This window comes from Rhincodon typus, chromosome 4 (genome assembly GCF_021869965.1).
Source record: "Rhincodon typus isolate 14 chromosome 4, sRhiTyp1.1, whole genome shotgun sequence".
Lineage (NCBI taxonomy): Eukaryota > Metazoa > Chordata > Chondrichthyes > Orectolobiformes > Rhincodontidae > Rhincodon > Rhincodon typus.
The window spans coordinates 33,963,913-33,986,534 of record NC_063335.1 but is presented as its reverse complement, the minus strand read 5'-3'; the positions used below and the strand labels follow the sequence as shown (position 1 = coordinate 33,986,534).

At 40.5% G+C, this 22,622-nt stretch overlaps 1 protein-coding gene across 1 annotated transcript in view; it reads left to right on the top strand.

The window, feature by feature from the left end:
* Positions 1 to 920: 920 nt before the first annotated feature.
* The window catches only part of LOC109931928 (cytochrome P450 7A1), a 33,334-nt gene continuing 11,632 nt past the window's right edge, over positions 921 to 22,622 (top strand). The window contains exons 1-3 of the mRNA XM_048595992.1: positions 921 to 1,248; positions 6,675 to 6,915; positions 18,772 to 19,382. Coding sequence (XP_048451949.1) covers positions 1,166 to 1,248; positions 6,675 to 6,915; positions 18,772 to 19,382 — 935 coding nt within the window. The 5' untranslated portion in view covers positions 921 to 1,165. The remainder of the gene's footprint in view (positions 1,249 to 6,674; positions 6,916 to 18,771; positions 19,383 to 22,622) is intronic.

Here is a 22,622-nt window from a genome sequence, read left to right as displayed (position 1 = left end):
TGAGGGGTTATGGATAAAAGATTAGAGAAATTGGGCTTATTCTTCTAGGAGCAGAAAAGATTAAGGGGTGATCTTATTGAGGTGCTCAAAGTTATGAACAACTTTGACAAGGTAAAGAAGGATATTCGATTTCCATCAGTTGCTATGTCAGTAACTAAGAGCCACAAATTCAAGATTGTCAGCAAGAGACAGAGGAGTGAGATGAGGAGAAACTTCTTTACTCAGAGAGTTGTTCAGATTTGGAATGCACTACCTGGAAGAGTGGTGGGGGCAGATTTCTTGGAAGCTTTCAAAAGTGACCTGGATATATGTTTGAAAGGGATGAATTTACAGGGCTATGTAAAGGGCTGGAGAATGGGACTGGCTAGGTAGCTGTTTCGTGAGCCAGTACAGATATAATCGGTTGAATGGCCTCCTTCTGTGCTGTAAAATTGATTCCATGATTCTAAATTAATTTCCTGCTGAACCCAACCACATGTAAATCACTATTGTTTTTCTGTATCAGTCTATATTTACAGAAAGTTTAAATAAAGTGTTGTAAAATTATTCGAATTGCAAGTTTTTAATATAATTTTATCCGGAATGTACCACAGTTACAAACCAAACCAAAAGATGTTGATATCACAACCAAACGCTCTCTGAATCTGGGGAAACTCGACAGTTCTGGTGGGACCTGTGGAGAGAGAAAGCAAAGTTAACATTCCTGGTCCCAGTGACCCTTCCTCAGAACGGATGGTAGCTAGGCTCACTGCACCCGAAACATTAACTCTGCTTTCTCTGCACAGCGGCTGCCAGACCTGCTGAGTTTCTCCAATACTTTCTAATTTTATTTCAGATTTCCAGCACCGCAATCCTTTCTTTTTTCTCTCTCTGAATCTGCATCTCCTCCTCCCAGCCCCCTTTCAGATTGTAAAGTGATTCAGCTTCAAGGGCTGTGTCTGTGGCACTGTGCCTGGCTAAAGTTCATAACATCGCCGAATCCAAGCCACGACCTGCCTGTGGTTTGCTTGTCCGCTCTGAAAGGCCTTTACCCTGTTCACAGCGGCTTTCTTTCCCGGACCGGAAGGAGCTGTCTTTGGCGGTGGATCCGGGGAAATCGAAGGGAAGCTCTACTGAACCTCTGTTATTGCTGGCATCTCCTGCTGTTACGGACGAATTACCCCCAATGGCAGTGCTGAGTGTGTGGGTCGTGGGCACGTTGGCAGCACTCACTCTCGGCTTGTTCCTGCTGCTAAAGATCAGGAGAAGGCAAGTGCACATTTCTCTTACTGTCTCTGCGCTCTTCACAAGCTTGTTGTACCGTCAGAAACAGAACTCGCTTTGTAAATCCTAGGATAATAGAATGTCACCTCTCAATCAGTACTGAACAGAACAGGCAACCCTTTTCTGAATGTACTCTTCATTTGCTCTGATTCCCGTGCCCTTTGCTCTTGTATGTTCCCCCTGCACATCTTTATCCACGTTACTTTTAAAAGCTAGAATGCATTCTGTTTTTTTTTGACGGGGTGTCACAGGATAATTTTCTTGTCCAGAATGTTCTGCTTATGCCATTCTAGAGGACGATAAAGAAATGGGGCAGAAACTGGAAACGTAGGCTTATAGGGGCCAGACGTGCATTAGCAAAAGGAAGCTCCTGGCCGAATTGAAATGGCAGGGAGCCTAGCCGTTTCTGCATAGCCTTGTATAGTTAATGTTGGGAAAAACTTCCTGCACAAGCTGTGTGCACAGTAACTGCTGGCGGGGGCATTCGTTAACAGGGGAAGAAAGAAACTTCACCACAAACAGTAAACGTTTCACTCTGTCCATTGGTTTTCTTGTGTGATTTGTCATTACGAAATAAAGTTAGAAGAGGTGACTTGTTCTGTTATTAAGTCCGCGTGATCAGTAATTCAGTCAAAAATGATTGTGGTACACAGGATCAAAATGTAGAATCAGGTTGGGTGGAGCTAAGAAATAGGAAAGGAAAGAAAGCCCTGCTAAGGACAGTCTGTAGGGCCCCTGACATAGCCACCTTGAAGAACAGAGTATATGACAGACGCTTACAGAAAACGTTCTCTAATATTTGTGGGAGATTTTAATCTTTACATATGAAACAGGAGCAGGAGTAGGGCCATCAGCTTTCAGGCTTGCACAGCCGGCAGAAGCCAGGACAGATTAGATGAATCAAAGTAGCAAAAGTAAACTCGAAAGATGAGTTAATAGAGAATATTCAGGACAGTTTCTCAGAAAATACATTTTGGAAACAATCAGAGAGAGGATGTTTTTGATCTGATAATGTGTAATGAAACAGGATTGATTAATCCTGGAAAGGATCCTCTTGGTATAAGTCATTACCCAATTTAGAATTTCACATTCAGTTTCAGAGTGAGATACTTCTGCCCAAAACAACAGTTAAACAAAGGCAATCACTGGGGCATGAACGCAAGGTTGGCCAAAGAGGTCTGGCTGAATAAATTAAAAGATTTGATGGTAGAGAAATAGTGGTAAACATTTAAAGAGATATTTCAGAATCATGAAAAATATTGAGAAAGAATGCATCATCTGTGACTAACTAAAGAAATAGAGGAAAGTGTCCAATTAAAATAAAAGATGTCCTGCACTCCAAAGATAAATGGTAGTCAGCAACATGATAATGATCAGATGATCTGTTTTTTTAATGTCAATTAAGGGGTTAATATTGACCAGGACATCAGAGAGAACTCTTCCATTCTTATTTGAAACATTGCTGTGGCCTCCATTATCTTTGAGAATATATAGGGTTTCAGTTTAATATCTCAGCTGAAAGGCAGTACTCTTCAACACTGGACAACATTTCCGTGGGACTTGAACATATAACTGTCATTGTCAGACATGAGACTGATAACAAATGAACTCGGCTGACAGCCAACTTCAAGGCTGGGATAAAATGCACCAACTATTAGAACCAAGGAAATCTTAACAGAATGATAACAGAATAGATAAAGAGAGAAAGGGCAAAGGATGACTGTACATATCCAGAGATAAATCTGTCTGCTTCAAGAGAAACAGTGAAGGGCTTCTGAGAGAGCTGCCAATCCGAGAGCAACGTTTTCAAGCTACTTTCAATAAAACGGGACAATTTGTCTGAAAGTGTCTTTAAGAATTAATAATGTGTTGCAATATATTCACAGACTCATGGGAACCTACAGCACAGAAGGTGGCCATTCAGCCTGTCATATCTGTACTAGTGTTTGGAAAGAACAAGAATGCTTAGTCTCACATCACTTTTTTTCTATCCATAACTCTTGTAAGTTCCTCATGACCTGCCCAAATTCTAAAACTTTTATGGAATTAACTTTCACTGTCTTTTCAGGTACAGTACATTGTTCCAAATTCTGAAAGGTGGAATAAAATACCCTCGTACCCCCTCTGCACCCCCTCCCCATTCCCAATGATATTAAATCGATTCCTGACTCACTTACCAGAGGGACTAATTTTTTCCACCTGCTCATGAAATGCTTCAACATCTTGAAGATCCATATTTGGTCACCTTTTAACTTTCCCTGTTCCAAGGTGACTAATCCTCAGTTTAAAAAAAAACTAAAAAATCTTCTCTCTTCATTTTCTGAACGATTTACATCTTTCCTTAAATATGTTGCTTAGCATTGACTACAGTACTCCAGTTGAGACCCAACATGCGACTTATAAAATTGTAATATCATTTCCTTACTGTTATCTTCACCTACCGATAGACACACAAGTTAACCAACGTGTTTATTTTTGTAACCATCTTATCAATTTGCCACATCACCTTTCAGGATCAGTGTATGGGCACTAAGGTGGGCACTTACGTACATATTCCAAAGTAGTGCCACTTACAATATACTGTCTTTTCATATCAATTCTCCAAAGCCACTTCCAAATTGATTTTCTTTTATTCATTTATGGCATGAGGGTATCATTGGTTAAGCCAGCATTTATTGCCCATCCCTAATTGTCCAGAGGACAGTTAAGAGTAAAATACATTGCTGTGGGTCTGGAGTCACATGTAGGCCGGACCAGGTAAGAATGGCAGTTTCCTTCCCTAAAGGACATTAGTGAACCAGACAGGGGATTTTTCTGACAGTCAACAAAAATGGCCACCACTAGACTCTTAGTTCCAGACTTTTATTGAATTCAAACTCCACCATTTCCTGTGGTAGAATTTGAACCAGAATCCTTTATGCCTCTGGATTAACAGTCCAGTGATAATGCCAGTAGGCCACCACCTCCACATGAAGCTGTTGTGCCATTTCACTGTCTGGTCTGTGTTATCCTGACACTTTCCTAAATTTAGAATTGTGGTGATTCTTTCGCTGTCTTTGTTCCTTACGATATATGATTTATTGTTGAAAGGAACTTTCCAATTAACCTAACAAACTTGTTTATGCATGATTTAATTTATGTAGTTCTTCAGTATTTCACTACTAACAGTCAAAATTACTATCAATACTGGTGGGACTTCAATTTCTTGTGAAGCTTGATTTTACATTTGTTTGATTGGTATAAGATCCAATGAGATTAATTAAGTGATCTATTATGTGTACTGACCTCATTTTACATATTTTGCAACTTGAGGTTGTGATATTTCTTTCCTTTTTCTATCATTAAAACTGGTATACTAACGAAGTAAAAATGAGTCACAAAATCCATGAGACATCCCTAATTAAATTCTCTGAAGCGTCAGCCATTTAATCTAGCAGTAACAAAGAACTAAGATACTTTGCAGTAATGTTTACAAATTCAACGGAACTGAAATATCAAAAAGATACAGTTTACAGATAATTAGAAACCAATTAAATCACTCGTATAATGTGGATGTAGTGATAATGCCACTGGACTAGCAGTCCAGAACTTTAGGCTAATCATCCAGGGATCTGGGATTTAAATCCCATCATGGTAAGTGGTAAAATTTAAATTCCAAAGAAAATTTGGAATAAAAAGCCCCACCTAATGGTGACCATGTCACCACTGTCAATTGTAAAACCCATCTGGTTCACTAATGCCCTTTATGAAATAAAATCTGCTGTCCTTACCTGGTGTGTGGCCTACATGTGACTCCAGACCCAGAGTGATGTGGGTGACTCTGAACTGTCCTTTGGGAAATAGGAATGGGCTTTATATGTGGCCCTAGACTCGGACACCCACATCACGTGAATGAGTAGAAAAAAGCTCAAGGTAACTCTAAACACTCTTACTTTATCAGTGTGTAAAATATTCAAAAATATCTAAATGTTTAAGAAGGGAAACAGAGATAATCCAGGTAATTACAGGCCAATGAATCTGATGTCAGTGGTGGGGAAGCTGTTGGAGAAAATACTAAGAGAGAGGATTTATTCACACTTGGAAGTGAATGGACTTGTTAGTGATAAGCAGCATGGGTTTCTACGGGGAAGGTCATGTCTCACCAACTTGATTGAGTTTTTTGAGAAGATGTCAGAACAATTGATGAGGAAAAGGCAGTGGATGTTGTCTACATGGAGTAAGATACTTGATAAGGTACCTCATGGCAGGCTGATACAAAAGGGATCCAAGGTATGCTGCCTAGATGTACACAAAACTGGCTTGGTCATAGAAGACAGAGAGTAGCAGTGGAAGAGTGATTTTCAGAATGTGGATCAGTAATAAGTGGTGTCCCACAGGGATCAGTGCTGGGACCTTTGTTGTTTATTTTATTTATATATATATATATATATATATATATAAATGATCTGGAGGAAAATGTAGATGGTCTGATTAGTAAGTTTGTGGATGACACCAAAATTGATGAGGATGGACAGTGTGCAGCAAAGGTTTACCAGGATGTTGTCTGGTGTGGAGGTTTTTAGTATGAGGAGAGGTTGGATAAACTCAGGTTGTTTTCACTGGAAAGATGAAGGCTGAGGGATGACCTGATAGAGGTCCACTAAATTATGAGAGGCATAGATAAGGTGGATAGTCAGAGGATTTTTTTCCAGGGTGGAAAGGTCAGCTGGGGTGGCATGGTGGCTCAGTGGTTAGCACTGCTGCCTCACAACGCCAGGGACCTGGATTTGATTCCACTCTTGGGTGACTGTCTGTGTGGAGTTTGCACATGCTTCCCATGTCTGCATGGGTTTCCTCCAGGTACTCCAGTTTCCTCCCACAGTCCAAAGATGTGCAGGTTAGGTGGATTGGCTGTGCTAAATTGCCTGTAGAGTTCAAGGGATGCCTAGATTAGGGGGGGTTAAAGGGGGATGGGTCTGGGAGATACGTTGTGAGGGTCAGTGTGGACTTGTTGGGCCAAAGGGCCTGTTTCCACACTGTAGAAATTCTATGATACAACAGGGCACAGGTTTGGGGAGAAATGTAGGGAAAATTTTTCACCAAGAGGGTGGTGGGTGCCTGGAATGCACTGCCAGTGGAGGTGGTGGAAGCAGGCACGTTAGCAACATTTAAGGCGTATCTCGATAGACACATAAATGGGAGGCGAACAGAGGGATAGAAACCACGCATGGGCAATAAGTAGCAGGTCTAAGTAAGGATTAGAATTGGCATGAAACTGGATGGATTGCAATTATTTTTCGAGCAACTTTCCTCAGTACGCTGTTGGGTTGAATTTTCTTGAGGGATGTGATTCCCGCTCATCCACTATATTTAAATGATGTGCAGAGAATATTAATTTCCATTGATTTATTTCAATATTTTTCTTTCTGCAGAAGAGAGGGGGAGCCTCCCATTGAAAATGGTTGGATTCCATTCATTGGTTGTGCTTTAGAGTTTAGTGCTAATCCTCTTAAGTTTCTGCAAACTCGCCAGAAGAAATATGGAGATGTTTTTACATGTAAAATAGCTGGAAACTTCATCACGTTCATCACCGACCCCTTCTCATACAGCTCTGTAATTCGACATGGAAAACATCTGGATTTTCAGACCATTGCATTAAAAATTTCAAGAAGGGTGAGAGCTCCTGCTTGTTTTCTGAAGTATTGTTTCTCAAGTACAGTGCAAAATGATGAACTGAATAAGTTGCTAATTTTATTGATCATATTGTATTACTTTCTCTGATTTAATGGATTTATCATATTTTACAAGAAGTTTAACTGATGGCAAATTGTCTTGCAATTACAGTCTGAATAAAAACACATGAGTATGTCATGTAAATGATAACGTGTAAACAATCAGTCACTCACTGGGGATTGATGAACTCTGTGAGTTAGTTTATTTTAAAAAATACAATATAATTCAGCACAGGAACAGGGCGTTTGGCCCACTAAGCCTGCGCTGATTCTAATCCTTAGCTAGACCTACTACTTATTATCCATTCCCAGTTTCTATCCCTCTGTTTGCCTTCCGTTCGTGTGTCTATCAAGAGTCGTCTTAAACGTTGCTAACGTGCCTGCTTCCACCATCTTCACTGGCAGTGCGTCCCAGGCACCCACCACCCTCTGGGTGAAAAATTTTCCCTGCATTTCTCCCCTAAACTTTCCCCCTCTCACCTTGAACCTGTGCCCTCTTGTAGTTGACCTTTCAACCCTGAAAAAAGCCTCTGACTATCCACCCTATCTATGCCTCTCATAATTTTGTTGACCTCTATCAGGTTTACCCTCAACTTCTATATTTCCTGTGAAAACAATCTGAGTTTATCCAACCTCTCCTCATAACTAAAACCTTCCAGACTAGGCAACACCCTGGCTAAGCCTTCTCTGCACCCTCCCCAAAGCATCCAGGTCTTTCTGGTAGTGTGGCAACTAGAACTGCACACAATATTCCAAGTGTGGCATCACTGAAGTTTTATACAGCTGTAACATAACTTGCTAACTTTTATATTTGATGCCCCAACCAATGAAGGCAAGCATACTGTATGCCTCCTTGACCACCATATCCACCCGTGTTGTCATTATCAGGGATCTGCGGACCTGTACGCCCAGATCCCTCTCTACGTCAATGCTCCTAAGGGATTGTATAATTCACACCTGAATTTGATCTTCCAAAATGCATCACCCTGCATTTGTCTGGATTAAACTCCATCTGCCATTTCTCTGTCCAAATCTGCAATCTATCTATTTCCCATGGAGTCCTTTGACAATCCTCCTCACTATCTGCAATTTGGTCAATTTTGGTGTCATCTGAAAACTTACTAATCAGACCACCTACATTTTTTCTCCAGATTATTTATATATATTATAAACAACAACGGTCCCAGCACTGATCCCTGTGGAACACCACTAGTTACTGATCTTCATTCTGAAACGCACCCTTCCACCACTACTCTCTGTCTTCTATGACCAAGCCAGTTTTGTATGCAACTAGCCAGCACACCTCGAATCCCTTGAGACTCCACCTTTTGTACCAGCCTGCCATGAAAAAAGAAAGCATACCTAAGGTCTAGGCAACTAAAAACCGACAAAGTCCTTGAAGAATAGAGAAAGTAGGAAGGAGCTCAAACAGGGAGTTAGGAGAGCTAAAAGTTGCAATGAAATATCCTTGGCCATTTTATCAAATGCCTTACTAAAGTCCATGTAGACAGCATCACTGCCCTTCCTTCATCAATCGTTCTTCTCACCTCCTCAAAAAACTCAATCAAGTTGGTGAGACACAACATTCCCCACAGAAACCCATGCTGCCTGTCACTAAAAAGTCCATTCACTTCCAAATGTGAATAAATCCTCTTTCTCAGTATCTTCTCCAATAGCTTCCCCACCACTGATGTCAGGCTCACCGGCTTTTAATTACCTGGATTATCTTCTGTTTCCCTTCTTAAACAAAGGAAAAAAATTAGTCATTCTCCAGTCCTCTGGAACCTCACCTGAGGCCAAAGAGAATGCAAAGATGTCTGTTAAGGCCCCAGCTATTTCATCCCACATTATCCTGGGACAGATCCCATCTGGCCCTGGGGACTGGTATACCTTAATGCGTTTCGAAACACCCAACACTTCCTCCTTCATTATGGTAACCTGCCTGAGACATCCCTGACATCCCTCTCTTTGGTGAATACCGATGTAAAGTACTCCTTAAGGATTTCACCAATTTCCTCTGGCTTCACACATAACGTCCCTCCTTCATCCTCGAATGGGCCTACTCTCTCCCTAGTGACCCTCTTGTCACTAACATATGTATAAAATGTCTTGGGATTCTCCTTAACCCTACTGGTCAAGGACATGTCATAGGCCCTTTTAGCCCTCCTAACTCCCCATTTGAGCTCCTTCCTACTTTCTGTATTCTTCAAGGAATTTGTCTGTTTTTAGTTGCCTAGACCTTGGGTATGCTTCCCTTTTTTTTGACAAAGTTGATAATTTTCCCTGTTATCCATGGTTCCTGAATCCTGCCATTCCTGTCCTTCATTTTTACAGGACCATGCCAGTCTGGCACTCTAATCAACTGGTCTTTAAAAGATTCCCATATGTCAAGTGTGGATTTATCCTCAAAAAGCCACTCTCAATCCACATTCTCCAATTCTTACCTAATTCGATTATAGTTGGCCCTCTCCCAATTTAACACTTTCATCCATTTCTCTTGTCCTTATCCATATGTATCCAAGAACTTAAGGAATTATGGTCACTATTCCCTACTGAAGCTCTGATCACCTGGCCGAGCCCAATTCCCAATACCAGGTCCATCACCCCCACAACTGCCCTGTTATTTTCATATCTTTTCAAAATCTGATTACAGATTCTGTAGGTGCTTTTGATTGCCACATCCATTGTCTATCTTTCCTGTTGTGTTTTCAAGTTTTGCTTTCACAGATTGCCTCTGTTGTTCCAGAATTTGCTTGTCCCGAAGCACTAAATCCATGGTTTGTTCTAGTTTAGCTGTTGACAGATTTCATTCCTCAAATTGTTTCAAAAGGTTCAAAATTTCTTAGCATTTACTGGTTTATACCTTAAGAGCTTCCTGCTCATTTTGCAGTTTCCAGTTGTATACCCTGGTCTAGTGATTGTAATGAGGTCAGTCAGGTGGACCTCACAGAATAGGAGTTCCCTGATTGGGGATGTTAATCCAGTCCATTCAGGGAGCCCTGGCTGACAGATATAAACAGGAGTGTCAGATGTTCTGCTCACACTGAAAGCTGGCTCTGAGGGAGCTGGATCAGTGTCAAGGACTCTCCACGTGTGAATAAAGGGCTACTTGGTGACGGGATACCACTGTCAGTAGAGTTATTTCACTTAGAGTTTTCTAGTTATATCAAAGCTTAAGCTTTCTGTTCATTCAGCATGTTTTATTTTTCTAAGCTGCTCCAACAACTGTCCTGACTCATCGATTTCCTTTCTTTTGTCTTCTTGGGAAGCCTGAATCTCTTCCACTTGCTGCTTCCTTCATGTCCTCCTTCAGTTCTTTCACTAGTTAAGTGCCTCAGGATGAATAAATCATATTGTCCTTTCTGCAGGAAAGCAATGCAGGGCTCCCACTAGTTCTCCATTGGTTGGGGAACCCCAATCACAGACGAATTCCCACCTGATATATTTCAGCTCCCTCTTCACAGCTCCAATCTCATTTTTTCTCTGCACTCTGCAGCCTTCTGGACTCAATACATGCAACGTAAATAATAACCTCTGCATCATCTGGTCTATATGTTTTTGAAGTATTATATTTTGCTGTCTTCTATCTTTCATTATCGCTTCCTGTTGCATTCAGACAGCTGTTACATAGTCAGTCTTACCTCCACTGGCTCAAACTTTATTTCTTTGCTTTACACAGTTCTACTCTCATTGACTTTTGCATTGTGAAATTTTTCATTTATTAATGTCTTTGCCCTGCACCTTAGCACAGACCTTCCATTTTTGTTCTTCCTGCACCTACCCCTCTTATGTCGGTCTCCCCTATTCCATGGTTCTGATGAAAGGTCATTGACCTGAAAAAGGAACTCTGTTACTGTCTTCATGGGTGCTGCTTGACCTGCTGAATAGTCTCTGCAATTTTTATTTAATATAAATCGGGGTGAAATGACTTAAATCTTTCTTGCCAAAATCATGGAAGTGAAGCTAAACATAGATGGAGGAGAAACCATTTTTTTCAAGTATCTGATTTGACACAATTCATACCATCAAAAGATTAGGCATTAGTGTTATAATGGGCATCTAATTTAAACATGAAAACATGGAGGACATCTTAATGGAAGTTGTTAAGCAACCGAGTATGAATTGGTGGATTCAGAAATATAATTTAAATGTATTGCAATAACTCAGTCATAACTAATTTCTGTCTTGATTGCTGTATTGAAAAGATAGTTTCAAAGTCTGAGCCTGCCAAGTGGCTTAGCAAGGTTAAAATTACAGAGCATAATCAAGTCAGTGACATGTGAACAACTTTTGGATATGTAGGATGTCTTTACTTTGCAGGGTAAGCAATATCTGATCTTTCAGCTAAATTAACCTCATGTTCTTGCCTGTACAAGTTGCTTTTGGAAGTATATAATCAATCACTGTTTGTGGTTGTTTTCTTTGCTCTTCAGTTATTTTAACTTTATCCCAGTTTAGCTATCTTTGCATAAACATGTTTTATTTGCATTGTTGTGCCATACATAAGTATTCACGCTGTACTCAGCAACATAAGTAATTAAATTACAATTTACATGTTTACACATTTTAGTTAAGCACCTAGAGATGAATTTCTACATTCCTAATTACTGATCATAACTTTGGGGAAGAACTACTGAGGAAAATATCATAAAGCCCTATGAATGTTCATTCTTACCCTACCTCCACCTTACCTTCTCATAACCAAATAACATTCACTATTAATTTCCCTAGTGTGCTTTAGCTTCATGAATATTATAAAATCTACTTTGCTTCTTTTTCTCAGTCTTCTCATCTCAAACCTCTGCATTCTTGACTGTTTGGTTTTTTTGCCTTCTACTGATCATCGACAAACTTAGAACAACATGCACAGCTGTTGAGTCATAGAGTCCTACAGCACAGAGACAGGCCCTTCAGCCCAAACTGGTCCATGCTGACTAAAATGTCCATCCATGCTAACCCCATTTCCCTGCAGTTGGCCAATATCCTTCTAAACCTTTCCTATCCATGTATTTGTGCAAATGCCTTTTAAATGTTGTTAATGTACCCGCCTCAACCACTTCCACTGGCAGCTCATTCCCTATGCGTATCACCCTGTGTGTCAGAAAGTTTCCCTTCACGTTCCCATGTACACTTTCTCTTCTTACCTTAAAATGATGCCGTCTAGTCTTCAATTTCCCAACCATGGGAAAAAGACTGAGTGTATTCTCCCTATCCATGCCTCTCATGATTTTATACACTTCTGTATAAGATTCCCCCTCAGTCTCCAACGCTCTAAAGAAAAAAGTCCTAGCTTGTCCAACCTCTCTCTATAACTCAGTCCCTTGAGCCCTGGGAACATCCTTGTAAATTTCTTCTGCACTCTTTCCAGTTTAATAACATCTTTCCTATAGCAAGGTGACCAAAACTGAACACAATACTCCAAGTGCGGCCTCACCAACTTCCTGTACAACTAAAACATAACTTCCCAACTTCTATAATCAATGACTGAATGAAGGACAGTGTGCGAAAAGCCTTCTTCACTGCCCTGTCTAGCTGTGACTCCACTTTCAGAGAACCATGCACCTGAACTCCAAGGTCCCTCTGTTCCACTACACTCCTTAAGGCCCTAACATTCACCATGAAACTCCTACCTTGATTTAACTTTCCAAAATGCAACACCTCTCACATCTATATTAAACTTCATTTGTCATTTCTTGGCCCACTTCCCCAGCTGATCAAGATCTTGCTGCAATTTCTGATAACGTTCCTCACTGTCCATGATACCGCCTATTTTAGTGTCATCCTCACACTTAGTAACAATGCCTTGAACATTCTCATCCAAATCATCGATATCGATAACAAACAGCAATGGGCCCAACACCGACCCATAAAACACACCACTAGTCACAGGCCTCCAGTCCGACAAGCATCCTTGCACTATTACTCTCTGCTTCCTACCATCAAGTCAATTGTGTATATAATTTGCCAGCTCTCCCTGGATTCTACGTGATTGAATCTTCCAGAGCAGCCTACCATGGGGAACCTTATCAAAGGCCTTACTGAAATCCATATAGACTATGTCTACTGCCCTGCCCTCATCAACCTTCCTGGTCACTTTATCAAAGAACTCTTAACAAATTAGTGAGGCATGATCTCCCAAGCACAAAGCCATGCTGACTCCTCTTAATCAAACCCTGCCTTTCTACATGCATGTATAACTTATCCCTCAGAATATTCTCAAGTAACTTACCTACCACAGATGTTAGGCTTACTGGTCTATAATTCCCAGGATTTTCTTTGCAGCCCTTCTTGAATAAGGGGACAACATTCACTACCCTCCAGTTCTCTGGGACCTCACCTATGGCTAACAATGATGCAAATATATCAGCCAGGGCCCCCACAATTTCTTCTTTAGGCTCTTTCAGGGTTCTTAGGTGTATCTGATCAGGACAGGAGATTTATCCACCTTCATACATTCAAATATGTCCAACACCTCCTCTGCTGTGGGGACTGTCTCCAAGATATCACCACTAACTTCCTCAAGTTCCCCAGTCTTCATGTCTTTCTCCATGGGCCACACAGGAGAGAAATATTCATTGAGGATCTCACCCAACTCCTGGGGTTCCACACATACATGTCCACCTTGGTCCTTGAGGGGTCCTATTAGTTATACTTTTTCCTTTACTATACTTAAAGAATCTCTTTGGATTCACCCTAATCTTCTCAGCCAAAGCTATCTCATTCCCTGATTTCCTTCTTCAGTAAACTCCTGTATCCTCTATGTACCTCCAAGGATTCGCTCAATCCCAGCTGTCTGTACCTGAGCCATGCCTCCTTCCTTTTTCTGGTCAAAGCCTCAATATCTCTTGTCACCCTGGGTTCTCTACTCCTGCCAACCTTGCCCTTCACCTCTCAGGAACATATAAGCTCTAGCTATCATACTTTTAAAGCCGCCAATTTGCCAGAGGTCCCTTTGCCTGCAAACAAATACTCCAATCAACCCCTGCAAATTCATGTCTAATTCCATCAACATTCACCTTGCCCCAATTTAGAACTTGAGTCTGTGGACCAGTTTTGTCCTTCTCCATAACTATTTTGCAATTAATAGAACTATGGTCACTAGTCCCAAAGTGCTCCCCCACTGTCACGTCAGTCACCTGTCCTGCCCTATTTCCAAACAGTAGATCGAGTTTTGCCCCTTTCAGAGTAGGACCCTCTATGTACTGCTTGAGGATACTTTCCTGAACACATTTACCAAATTCCACCCCATCTAAGCCGATTCCACCCCATTAACACTATGGCAGTCCCAGTCTATGTTAGGAAAATTAAAATCCCCCACTATGACAACGCTATTGCTCCTGCAAGTCTCCCTAATCTCCCTGCATATTTGTTCCTCTAATTCCTGTTAACTATTTAGAGGCCTATAGTACAACCCCAATAATCTCACCATCCCCTTCTTATTTCTTAGTTCCTCCCACAAAGCCTCACTGGATGATCCCTCAGTTATTTCATCTCTGACTACTGCTGTGATACTCCCCTTAATTGAAAATGCAACTCCCCCTTCCCTCTTTCCTCCACTTCTGTCTCACCTAAAGCACCTGTACCCTGGCACATTAAGCTGCCAGTTGACTTTAAATGTAATTGAAATGATACACACTTCTGGGTTAAACGTCAGACCTTTTTTTAAAAAAAATGCTTAACTATACTATGACACACTTCTTAAAGTTAGTCAATCGTGAGTCAAAAACACTCCTGAGCCTGTATGATAAACAAAAACAAAAATACTACAAATATTTTCTTTAATTTTTTGTTTTCATGGATGTGGCCATCCCCAGCAAGGACAGCATTTGTTACCCATCCTTAATTACCCTTGAAGTAAATGGCTTTCTTGGCTATTTCAGAGGGTAGTTAAGATTCAACCACAATGCTGTGGATCTCGGCCAGGTAAGAATGGCAAATTCCCTTCTCTAAAGGAGTCTAGTGAAGAAATTTAATTTTTCCAACAATCAATGATAATTGTTATTTTAACCATTATATTCCAGACTTAATAATTGATTTTAAATTCCATTAGTTGCAATGGTGGGATTTAAGCTTACATTCCCAGACCAATAGCCTGAGCTCTGGATTATTATAAAAACAAAGTTACTGCTGGAGATCTGAAATTAAAACAGAAAGTGCTAGTCAACTCAACTGGTCAGGGAGCATCTGTGCCTCTGGATTGTTGTTCAGTGACATTACCACTATACCAATGCCTTTCTGCAGCACCAGTATCTGGGGAAACAGAAACAAAGTCAATTTCTATCAGTAAGATCAGGCCAGTACATCAGCCCATGCAGAGCCAAAATATGGGAATGGGCTTTTGGATTCAAACCTGATGGTCTTCAAATGTGAATTGTAACAAGCATTGGATCGTCATCAATTTCTCAAGGGCAATTTGAAAAGGGGCAATAAATACTGGCTTCGCTAGTGATGTTCTCCCACATCCTGTGAATGAATAAAACAAATACTCAGTGTCCATCCTGAGTATCAGGCAGCAGTTACCCAAGCGTTTACAGCACAACACCTTGACTATTGTAGCAATACCACAGAATGGTTGCCATTTTGAAGTGACTTTGCTCTGCAGATGATAACTCTGTCACAAAGTAGTACTTGTTATTCAAAACAGGTACCAATACAGGATTAAACATAGCTAGTCTCAACATCCTAGGGCATGAAGAACCTGTCATATGAGGAGTGGTCGAGGGCTCTAGGTCTGTACTCGATGGAGTTTAGAAGGATGAGGGAGTGATCTGATTAAAACTTACAAAATACTGAGATGCCTGGGTAAAGTGGATATAGAGAAGATGTTTCCACTAGTAGGAGAGACTAGGACCTGAGGGCATGGCTTCAGAATGAAGGGATGACCCTTTAGACTGAAATAAGGAGGAAGTTCTTCAGCCAGAGGGTGGTTAATCTGTGGAACTCATTGCTATTGATGGTTATTCTGGCCAAGTCACTGAGTGTATTTAAGACAGAGATAGATAGGTTCTTGACTAGTAAGGGGATCAAGGGTTATGGGGAGAAGGCAGGAGAATGGGGTTGAGAAACATATCAGCCATGATTGAATGGCAGAGCAGACATGATGGGCCAAATGGCCTGATTGTGCTCCTAAAACTTATGACCTTAAGTGCTAATTCTATCTGAACAAGACTACAATCCAATTAGAAATGAACATTGTCTTTTCACAAAACATTATTATAGCAAGGGTGAGTATGTACGAAAGGAGGTGGTGGAGCCAATTACAAAGGAAAGAAGTAGCATGAAGCATAATTTTCTTGCTTTATTCTATTCTGTAAAACTAAATTATTCTATAAGAGGAACATTAATTCAACAAATTGCCCCAATGTTGGGCTGTAACTTCTTCCTAGGAAAGTTATTGGGATAAAATTGAATGATTCCCTGAAAGTAATTTTCTACATCAGCAGGAGTGATAATGTTATGGAATCAGATCAGCCATCTGTTATACATGAAACATGGTTTTTCTGTTCATTAGCTTTGTCAGTTTTTTGTCTTCACTGAATTTGAAGATTAACTAAATTAGTCATTCTAATAGATTCTCAAGGCTAAGGTCTTGCAGATTGTGCCTAAGCACAATTTACCAAAGTTATCATTCATTTCCTCTGTCAATCTCTTGATCAACTGAAAATGGGAACCATGTTTTATGGACTTCTTCCCTTTTCTAGTCTGCAGTATCCTATCAACCAGCATGAGAAATGATAAAAATAATAAAACTGTTCTTATATTAAGGGATGAAGTGAAAATAGCCCAGAAGGAGAAAACAGTAACACTGATGAATGAGGCACACTGGTCTGGTTTGGCTTGTACAACTTTAAAATGAAGGACCAGTATGCTCATTACTAAGTATTACTTTTAAAAACTGTTTTTCCCCAAGACAGCAGGATAGCCATGAGGATGGAGATCTCAGGAGTCCATTGACTAAACTAAAACTATGCTCAGAAACAGGATTCTTTCATTTAGTAGAAAACTGAAATCAATTTGCAAAGCGAAGAGATGGTGACTTGTAAGAAAAAGGGTCATTTATCAGCAATGGGAGACAAACAACATGCTTATAGATGTGAAATTGTTGAAGGCTTCTGAAGCCAGAATGAGGAAGAACAGTTTTATTATTTTTATCATTTCTCATGCTGGTTGATAGGATACTGCAGACTAGAAAAGGGAAGAAGTCCATAAAACATGGTTCCCATTTTCTGTTGACCAAGGATTATGACGAATTACATAAGTTGTATCTGTTTGAAGACATGAACTGCCAAAGATGTCAAAATATATGGATTGTTTCAAAGAGAAGACATTGGAATGGGAACACAGACTGCTTGTCAACTTATCAGGTTATCCCTCTATTTCAACGTTGAGATAGAGAGGTCCAAATTGCAAAGGCAAAGAAAAAAATGGATAGGACCTTCACTGTGTTGTTGACAAAAGTAGTAAGTTGACTTATACGTGGTTTAAAGTAAGTGGGCACTTGTCCTCGTAACTGAGAAAAGTAATGCTGGCAAAGAGTGAATTTAGAAGACAGAAATTAGAAAGACTTGTTGAGATGGATGTGTAATGCTTTACCAAGTGATCCAAAGAAGGTCAATGTACTGCTACAAAAGACAATAAAAGAGGTGAATTCTGGATCAGCTTTGCTAGCATTTATACAGGTTTACAACAGGAACAGCCCCGCAAGCAATCAGGAGTTTGTTGAAGAATACAAGGTGTAGAGCTGGATGAACACAGCAGACCAGGCAGCATCAGAGGAGCAGGAAAGCTGACATTTCAGGTCTGGACCCTTCAAGGGTCCAGCATCGGCAGTTCCTACTATCTCTGAAGGAGTTTGTTGAGGTTCTATGGAACTAATTTCTAAAAACAATAATGGGTAGATTTCTGGCATGAAAATGAAATGCATTAAATAAAGAGCAGACTACTGACCCAGTTAGATTATCACTCAGGCAATGACAATGAAAATCTCTCCTCTATCAGACAATTGATATTAAGATATTATCTTTAATTCTTTCCATAGATTTGCTGCACTTTATCTCAGTGAATTTCTCCATTCATATTTCCTAACCTGACACTGGATTACTACCTGTTCTCATTTCTTTCACTGCCCCATCAGTGACCAACCTTTGACTCAATGCGTATTGCCTTTGAAATTTTCTTTGAAAAAAAATGCTTTGAGTTTGCTAAGCTCATTCTGGCTTCAGAAGCCTTCAACAATTTCACATCTATAAGCATGTTGTTTGTCTCCCATTGCTGATAAATGACCCTTTTTCTTACAAGTCACCAGCTCTTCACTTTGCAAATTGATTTCAGTTTTCTACTAAATGAAAGAATCCTGTTTCTGAGCATAGTTTTAGTTTAGTCAATGGACTCCTGAGATCTCCATCCTTGCTGCTATTAGTATTTAAAACTAGTGAACCAAATTGCTCTCAGTTAGAAGAAATCTTTTGAATTCTTTATTAATTTAACATTTAGTGAACTTTTCATCAGAAGAAAAGGAGTTCAAATTTTGTGGCAAAGAAGGTCAGAAGAGACATTTTATCTATTCTTTCCTGAATGCCTGCAGCACAAAATAATAATTATCTGTGTGTAAAAGACAGCTTTCATTTATAAATTGTGGTATAGAAAGTAACTAGTCTGTATTTATTATCTGCAAAGTGTTGTTTTTCTTTATATTATGATATGTGCAATTCTTTGTGATCTATCATAAACAAAGAATTGATTTAATTTAATTTTCATGTACTATAATGAAAAGAATGTTCCAATTTACCTTCCACAGGTATTTGGTCATGCAGATTTTACCGATGCTAAATATGGCGTAAGCTATGACGAGATTCATCAAATCTTCAACAAGACCCTGCAGGGAATCTCTTTGGACCCTCTGATCTCAAGCATGATGGAAAACCTCCAGTTTGTGATGTTACAAGACAAGAAAGAGTCAGATTCTAGAAACTGGACCACTGAAAGCCTTTATGCATTTTCATACAGGATAATGTTTGAAGCTGGGTATTTAACACTCTTTGGAAAAAGTGAAAAAGAAATGAAACATAATAAGATTGAAAAGATAAAGGCTCAGCATACTGCCATTCAGTCTATCATGGAGAACTTTAAGGTGTTTGACAATGTATTTCCTCTTCTGGCTGCTGGTATTCCAATTTTATTTTTGAAAGTTGCCAAGCGATCAAGAATGGCTCTAGCACAAGCATTACTGCACAAAAACCTAAGACAGAATGACAATAAATCTAGCCTTATAGAGGAAAGAATGGCACTTTTTGATCGTTCACCTGCACTTGATGATCTTAGCAAAGGGAAGACTCATATCACAATGCTATGGGCTTCACAGGCAAATACACTTCCTGCTGCCTTCTGGAGTGTATATTATTTACTAAGGTATTGTTGTTATTTATAATTTTATCTTAAAAGTTTGATCAGTTTGAAGTGATTCTAAACCTGAACACAACATTATGCTGTCTGTCTATCTTGTTCCACAACCATTTGTATGTGTTTCCTTCGACCAGCTTTCTAACCTATTCACCCTGCCATGGGAGTGCGGACTTTTATCAGCTGTCTGATATGCCTGGTGAGGGGTTTCGGGGCTGAGAACATTAGGGGGAGAACAACAGTGAAGACCATTCTAAAAGTCTGTGGGGAGAGGGGGAGGAGGTGTGATCTGAAAGGAAGACACTACCACTTCTACCCAGTATTCTCCCAGGTTTTGTCTGCAGAACTCAAGATTTAGCAATAGTCTCATTGGCTGTTTTTCTCTTTCTCTCCGGGCTCCATCTCCACCTATTGTTTACTCCTTCCCCCTCCTCTATAAACATTAGAACCAGATTCAAGGAGCTGTGGACAGTCAACCAGACAAGTGCCAGTGCAGACTGATGAACATGTGTTAACCATGCACCAAATTTTCTAATCAACCTGTTCAGAGATGCTATGATACACTTCTGCAGCAGGTGGGACATGAACCTGGCCTCCTGACCCAGGGGTAGGGACATTTCTACAAGCAAGCATATTATTAACTTTATACACAAGGCACGGAAACATGGTCCAGCAGGTCCCAATGTGTGATTTTACAGGGTTAATGATGTAGTTTGGCATATACCTATTAATCTCCTAGACCACATTTTCCTGTGGGGCTGGAGCTTGTTTGCTCACACAAATCACCTTGGTAAGTTAAGAGGTCATGCTGCATCATTGGTGTAGGGAACATGGCTGAAGGTTTGCCTAGGGCACCTAATCCTCCTGAACTAAAGCTGGCAACTAATGGAAGTCTTTCAAATTATATAATTTTTGTGGAATAAATACAGGGGGAATATTTCCATGTCAGGAAGAGCAAAACTAGAGGCAGTCAATTTTGAAAGTTCTAACCAAATAGGGAGTTCAGAAGAAACCTCTTACAGAATAGGAAGAATGTGAAACCTTTTGCCATATGAAGTGAATAGTGTAGAGTAAATGCATTTAAGGGGAAGCTAGATGAGGCAGTAAAGTATGTTGATGGCAATGCAGGGAGTGCAAGTGGAGAATGAATGCAGGCATAATCTCTTTGGGCTCACTGGTCTGTTTCTGTGCTGAATATCTGATATAATGAGGGCTAGTTAGCCTGGATGACTGATCTGCAATGCAGAGTGATGTCCACAGCATGGATTCAATTCCTGCACCAGCTGAGGTTTAGCGGGTAGGGGGATTTTCCTCCTCAGCCTCTCCCCTTAGCTGAGGCATGCTGATCTCCAACCACCGGCTGTTTCTCTTATGAGATGGCAGCCTTATGGTCATCTGGAACAATGGTGACTTACTATATCCTATAAGTAAAGTTGCCATAGTCCTACCAGACCATTAGATACCGTTAGAGAGAGATGGGTGGTCACGGTTTAACCTGAGGGTCACCGTGCCTCAGATGAGGAGGGAGATGAGAGGGAGAGTCTTTCGTGGTAACATGTGTGGGGCTTTATCTTTTATATTTTATATAGCCCTGTTATACCTTTTATAAGTCACTGATTAGGCTGTAGTTGGAATGTTTTATCCGGGGTATGGGCCTGAAAAGTTTAATATTGAGGAGCGCCTTAAGCACCACCAATAATTATATCATAACAGGTAGATTGGTGAGGATGGGGTTGATTATATTTTTCTCTCTCTTTCCCTCACCGCTTACTAAAGACTAGTTGAGCAGTTATCTCCTTTAAGATTCAGCTAGCTCAGTAATGGTGCTCCCATGCAACTTTTAATGTTGGACATTGAAGTCCCTCACCCAAAGTACATTCTGCTCCTTTGCCACTCTCAGCACTTCCTCCAGGTAATGGTCAACATGAAGGCATAGCCTCTTCAACTGAGGGAAGTTAGGTCTCGGGGAGCGGTGATAGGTTATAGCAGGAGGACGTTTCTATGCCCATGTTTGAATTGATACCACCATCCTTCATGGGGTCCAAAGTCAATGTTGAGAGCTCTCACAGGAACTTGGAGTGCATGAATCATAAAAATCTAATATCCAAGTTTAGTGGGTAATAGGGAAGGCAAATGGAATGGAGTATAAAATTAGGGAGGTTTTACTAAGACAAAACAAGGTACTGGTCAGACCATAGCTGAAATACTGTGAATAGTTTTGATCCCCTTATCCAAGGAGGAATTAACTTGGCAGGTCAGACAGTATCCAAGGAGCAGAAAAGTCTATCCTGATGAAGGGTTTCGGCCCGAAACTTTGACTTTCCCGCTGCTCGGATGCTGTCTGACCTGATGTGCTTTTCCAGCTCCACGTTTATTGACTGTAGCTTCGAGCATCTGTAGTCCTTACTGTCTCCAAGAGATTAACTTGCATTGGATGCAGTTCAGCGAAGGTTCACTTGGTTAATCCTGGGTATGGAGGGATTTTTTTTAATAAGGAAACATTGAGTAGGTTTGATTTGTATTCTGGAGTTTAGAAGAATGAGAGGTGACCTTATTGAAGCATATACGAATCTTGGGGTGCATGTGGACAGGTTGTATCCCCTTTGTAAAAAAAAGTCTAATATAAAGTACAGCAGTTGGGAGGTCATGTTGCAGCTGTACAGGATATTGGTTAGGCCACTATTGGAATACTGTGTGCAATTCTGGTCTCCCTGCTATTGGAAGGATGATGTGAAAATAGAAAGGGTTTAGTAAAGATTTACAAGGATGTTGGAGGGTTTGAAATATAGACAGAGGCTGAATAGATTGGGGCTATTTTCCCTGGAGTGTTGGAAACTGACGGGTGACCTTATAAAGGTTTATAAATTCATGACAGGCATGGAAAGGGTAAATAGGCAGGGTCTTTTCTCCAGGTTGGGCACAGGCTTAAGGTGAGAGGGGAAAGCTTTAAAAGAGACCTAAGGGGCAACTTTTTCACACAGAGGGTGGTGTGTGTATGAAATGAGCTGCCAGAGGCAGTGGTAGAGGCTGGTACAATTAGAACATTGAAGAGGTATCTGCATGGATATATGAATAGGAAGGGCTAAGAGATAATTCGGCCAAATGCTGGCAAATGGGATTACATTAATTTAGGATATCTGGTCAGCATGGATGAGTTGGACCAAAGGGTCTGTTTCAGTGCTGTATATCTCTATGACTCTACGACCTACCCCACTGACCCACCCGGCACTAAAGGACCTACCCCACTGA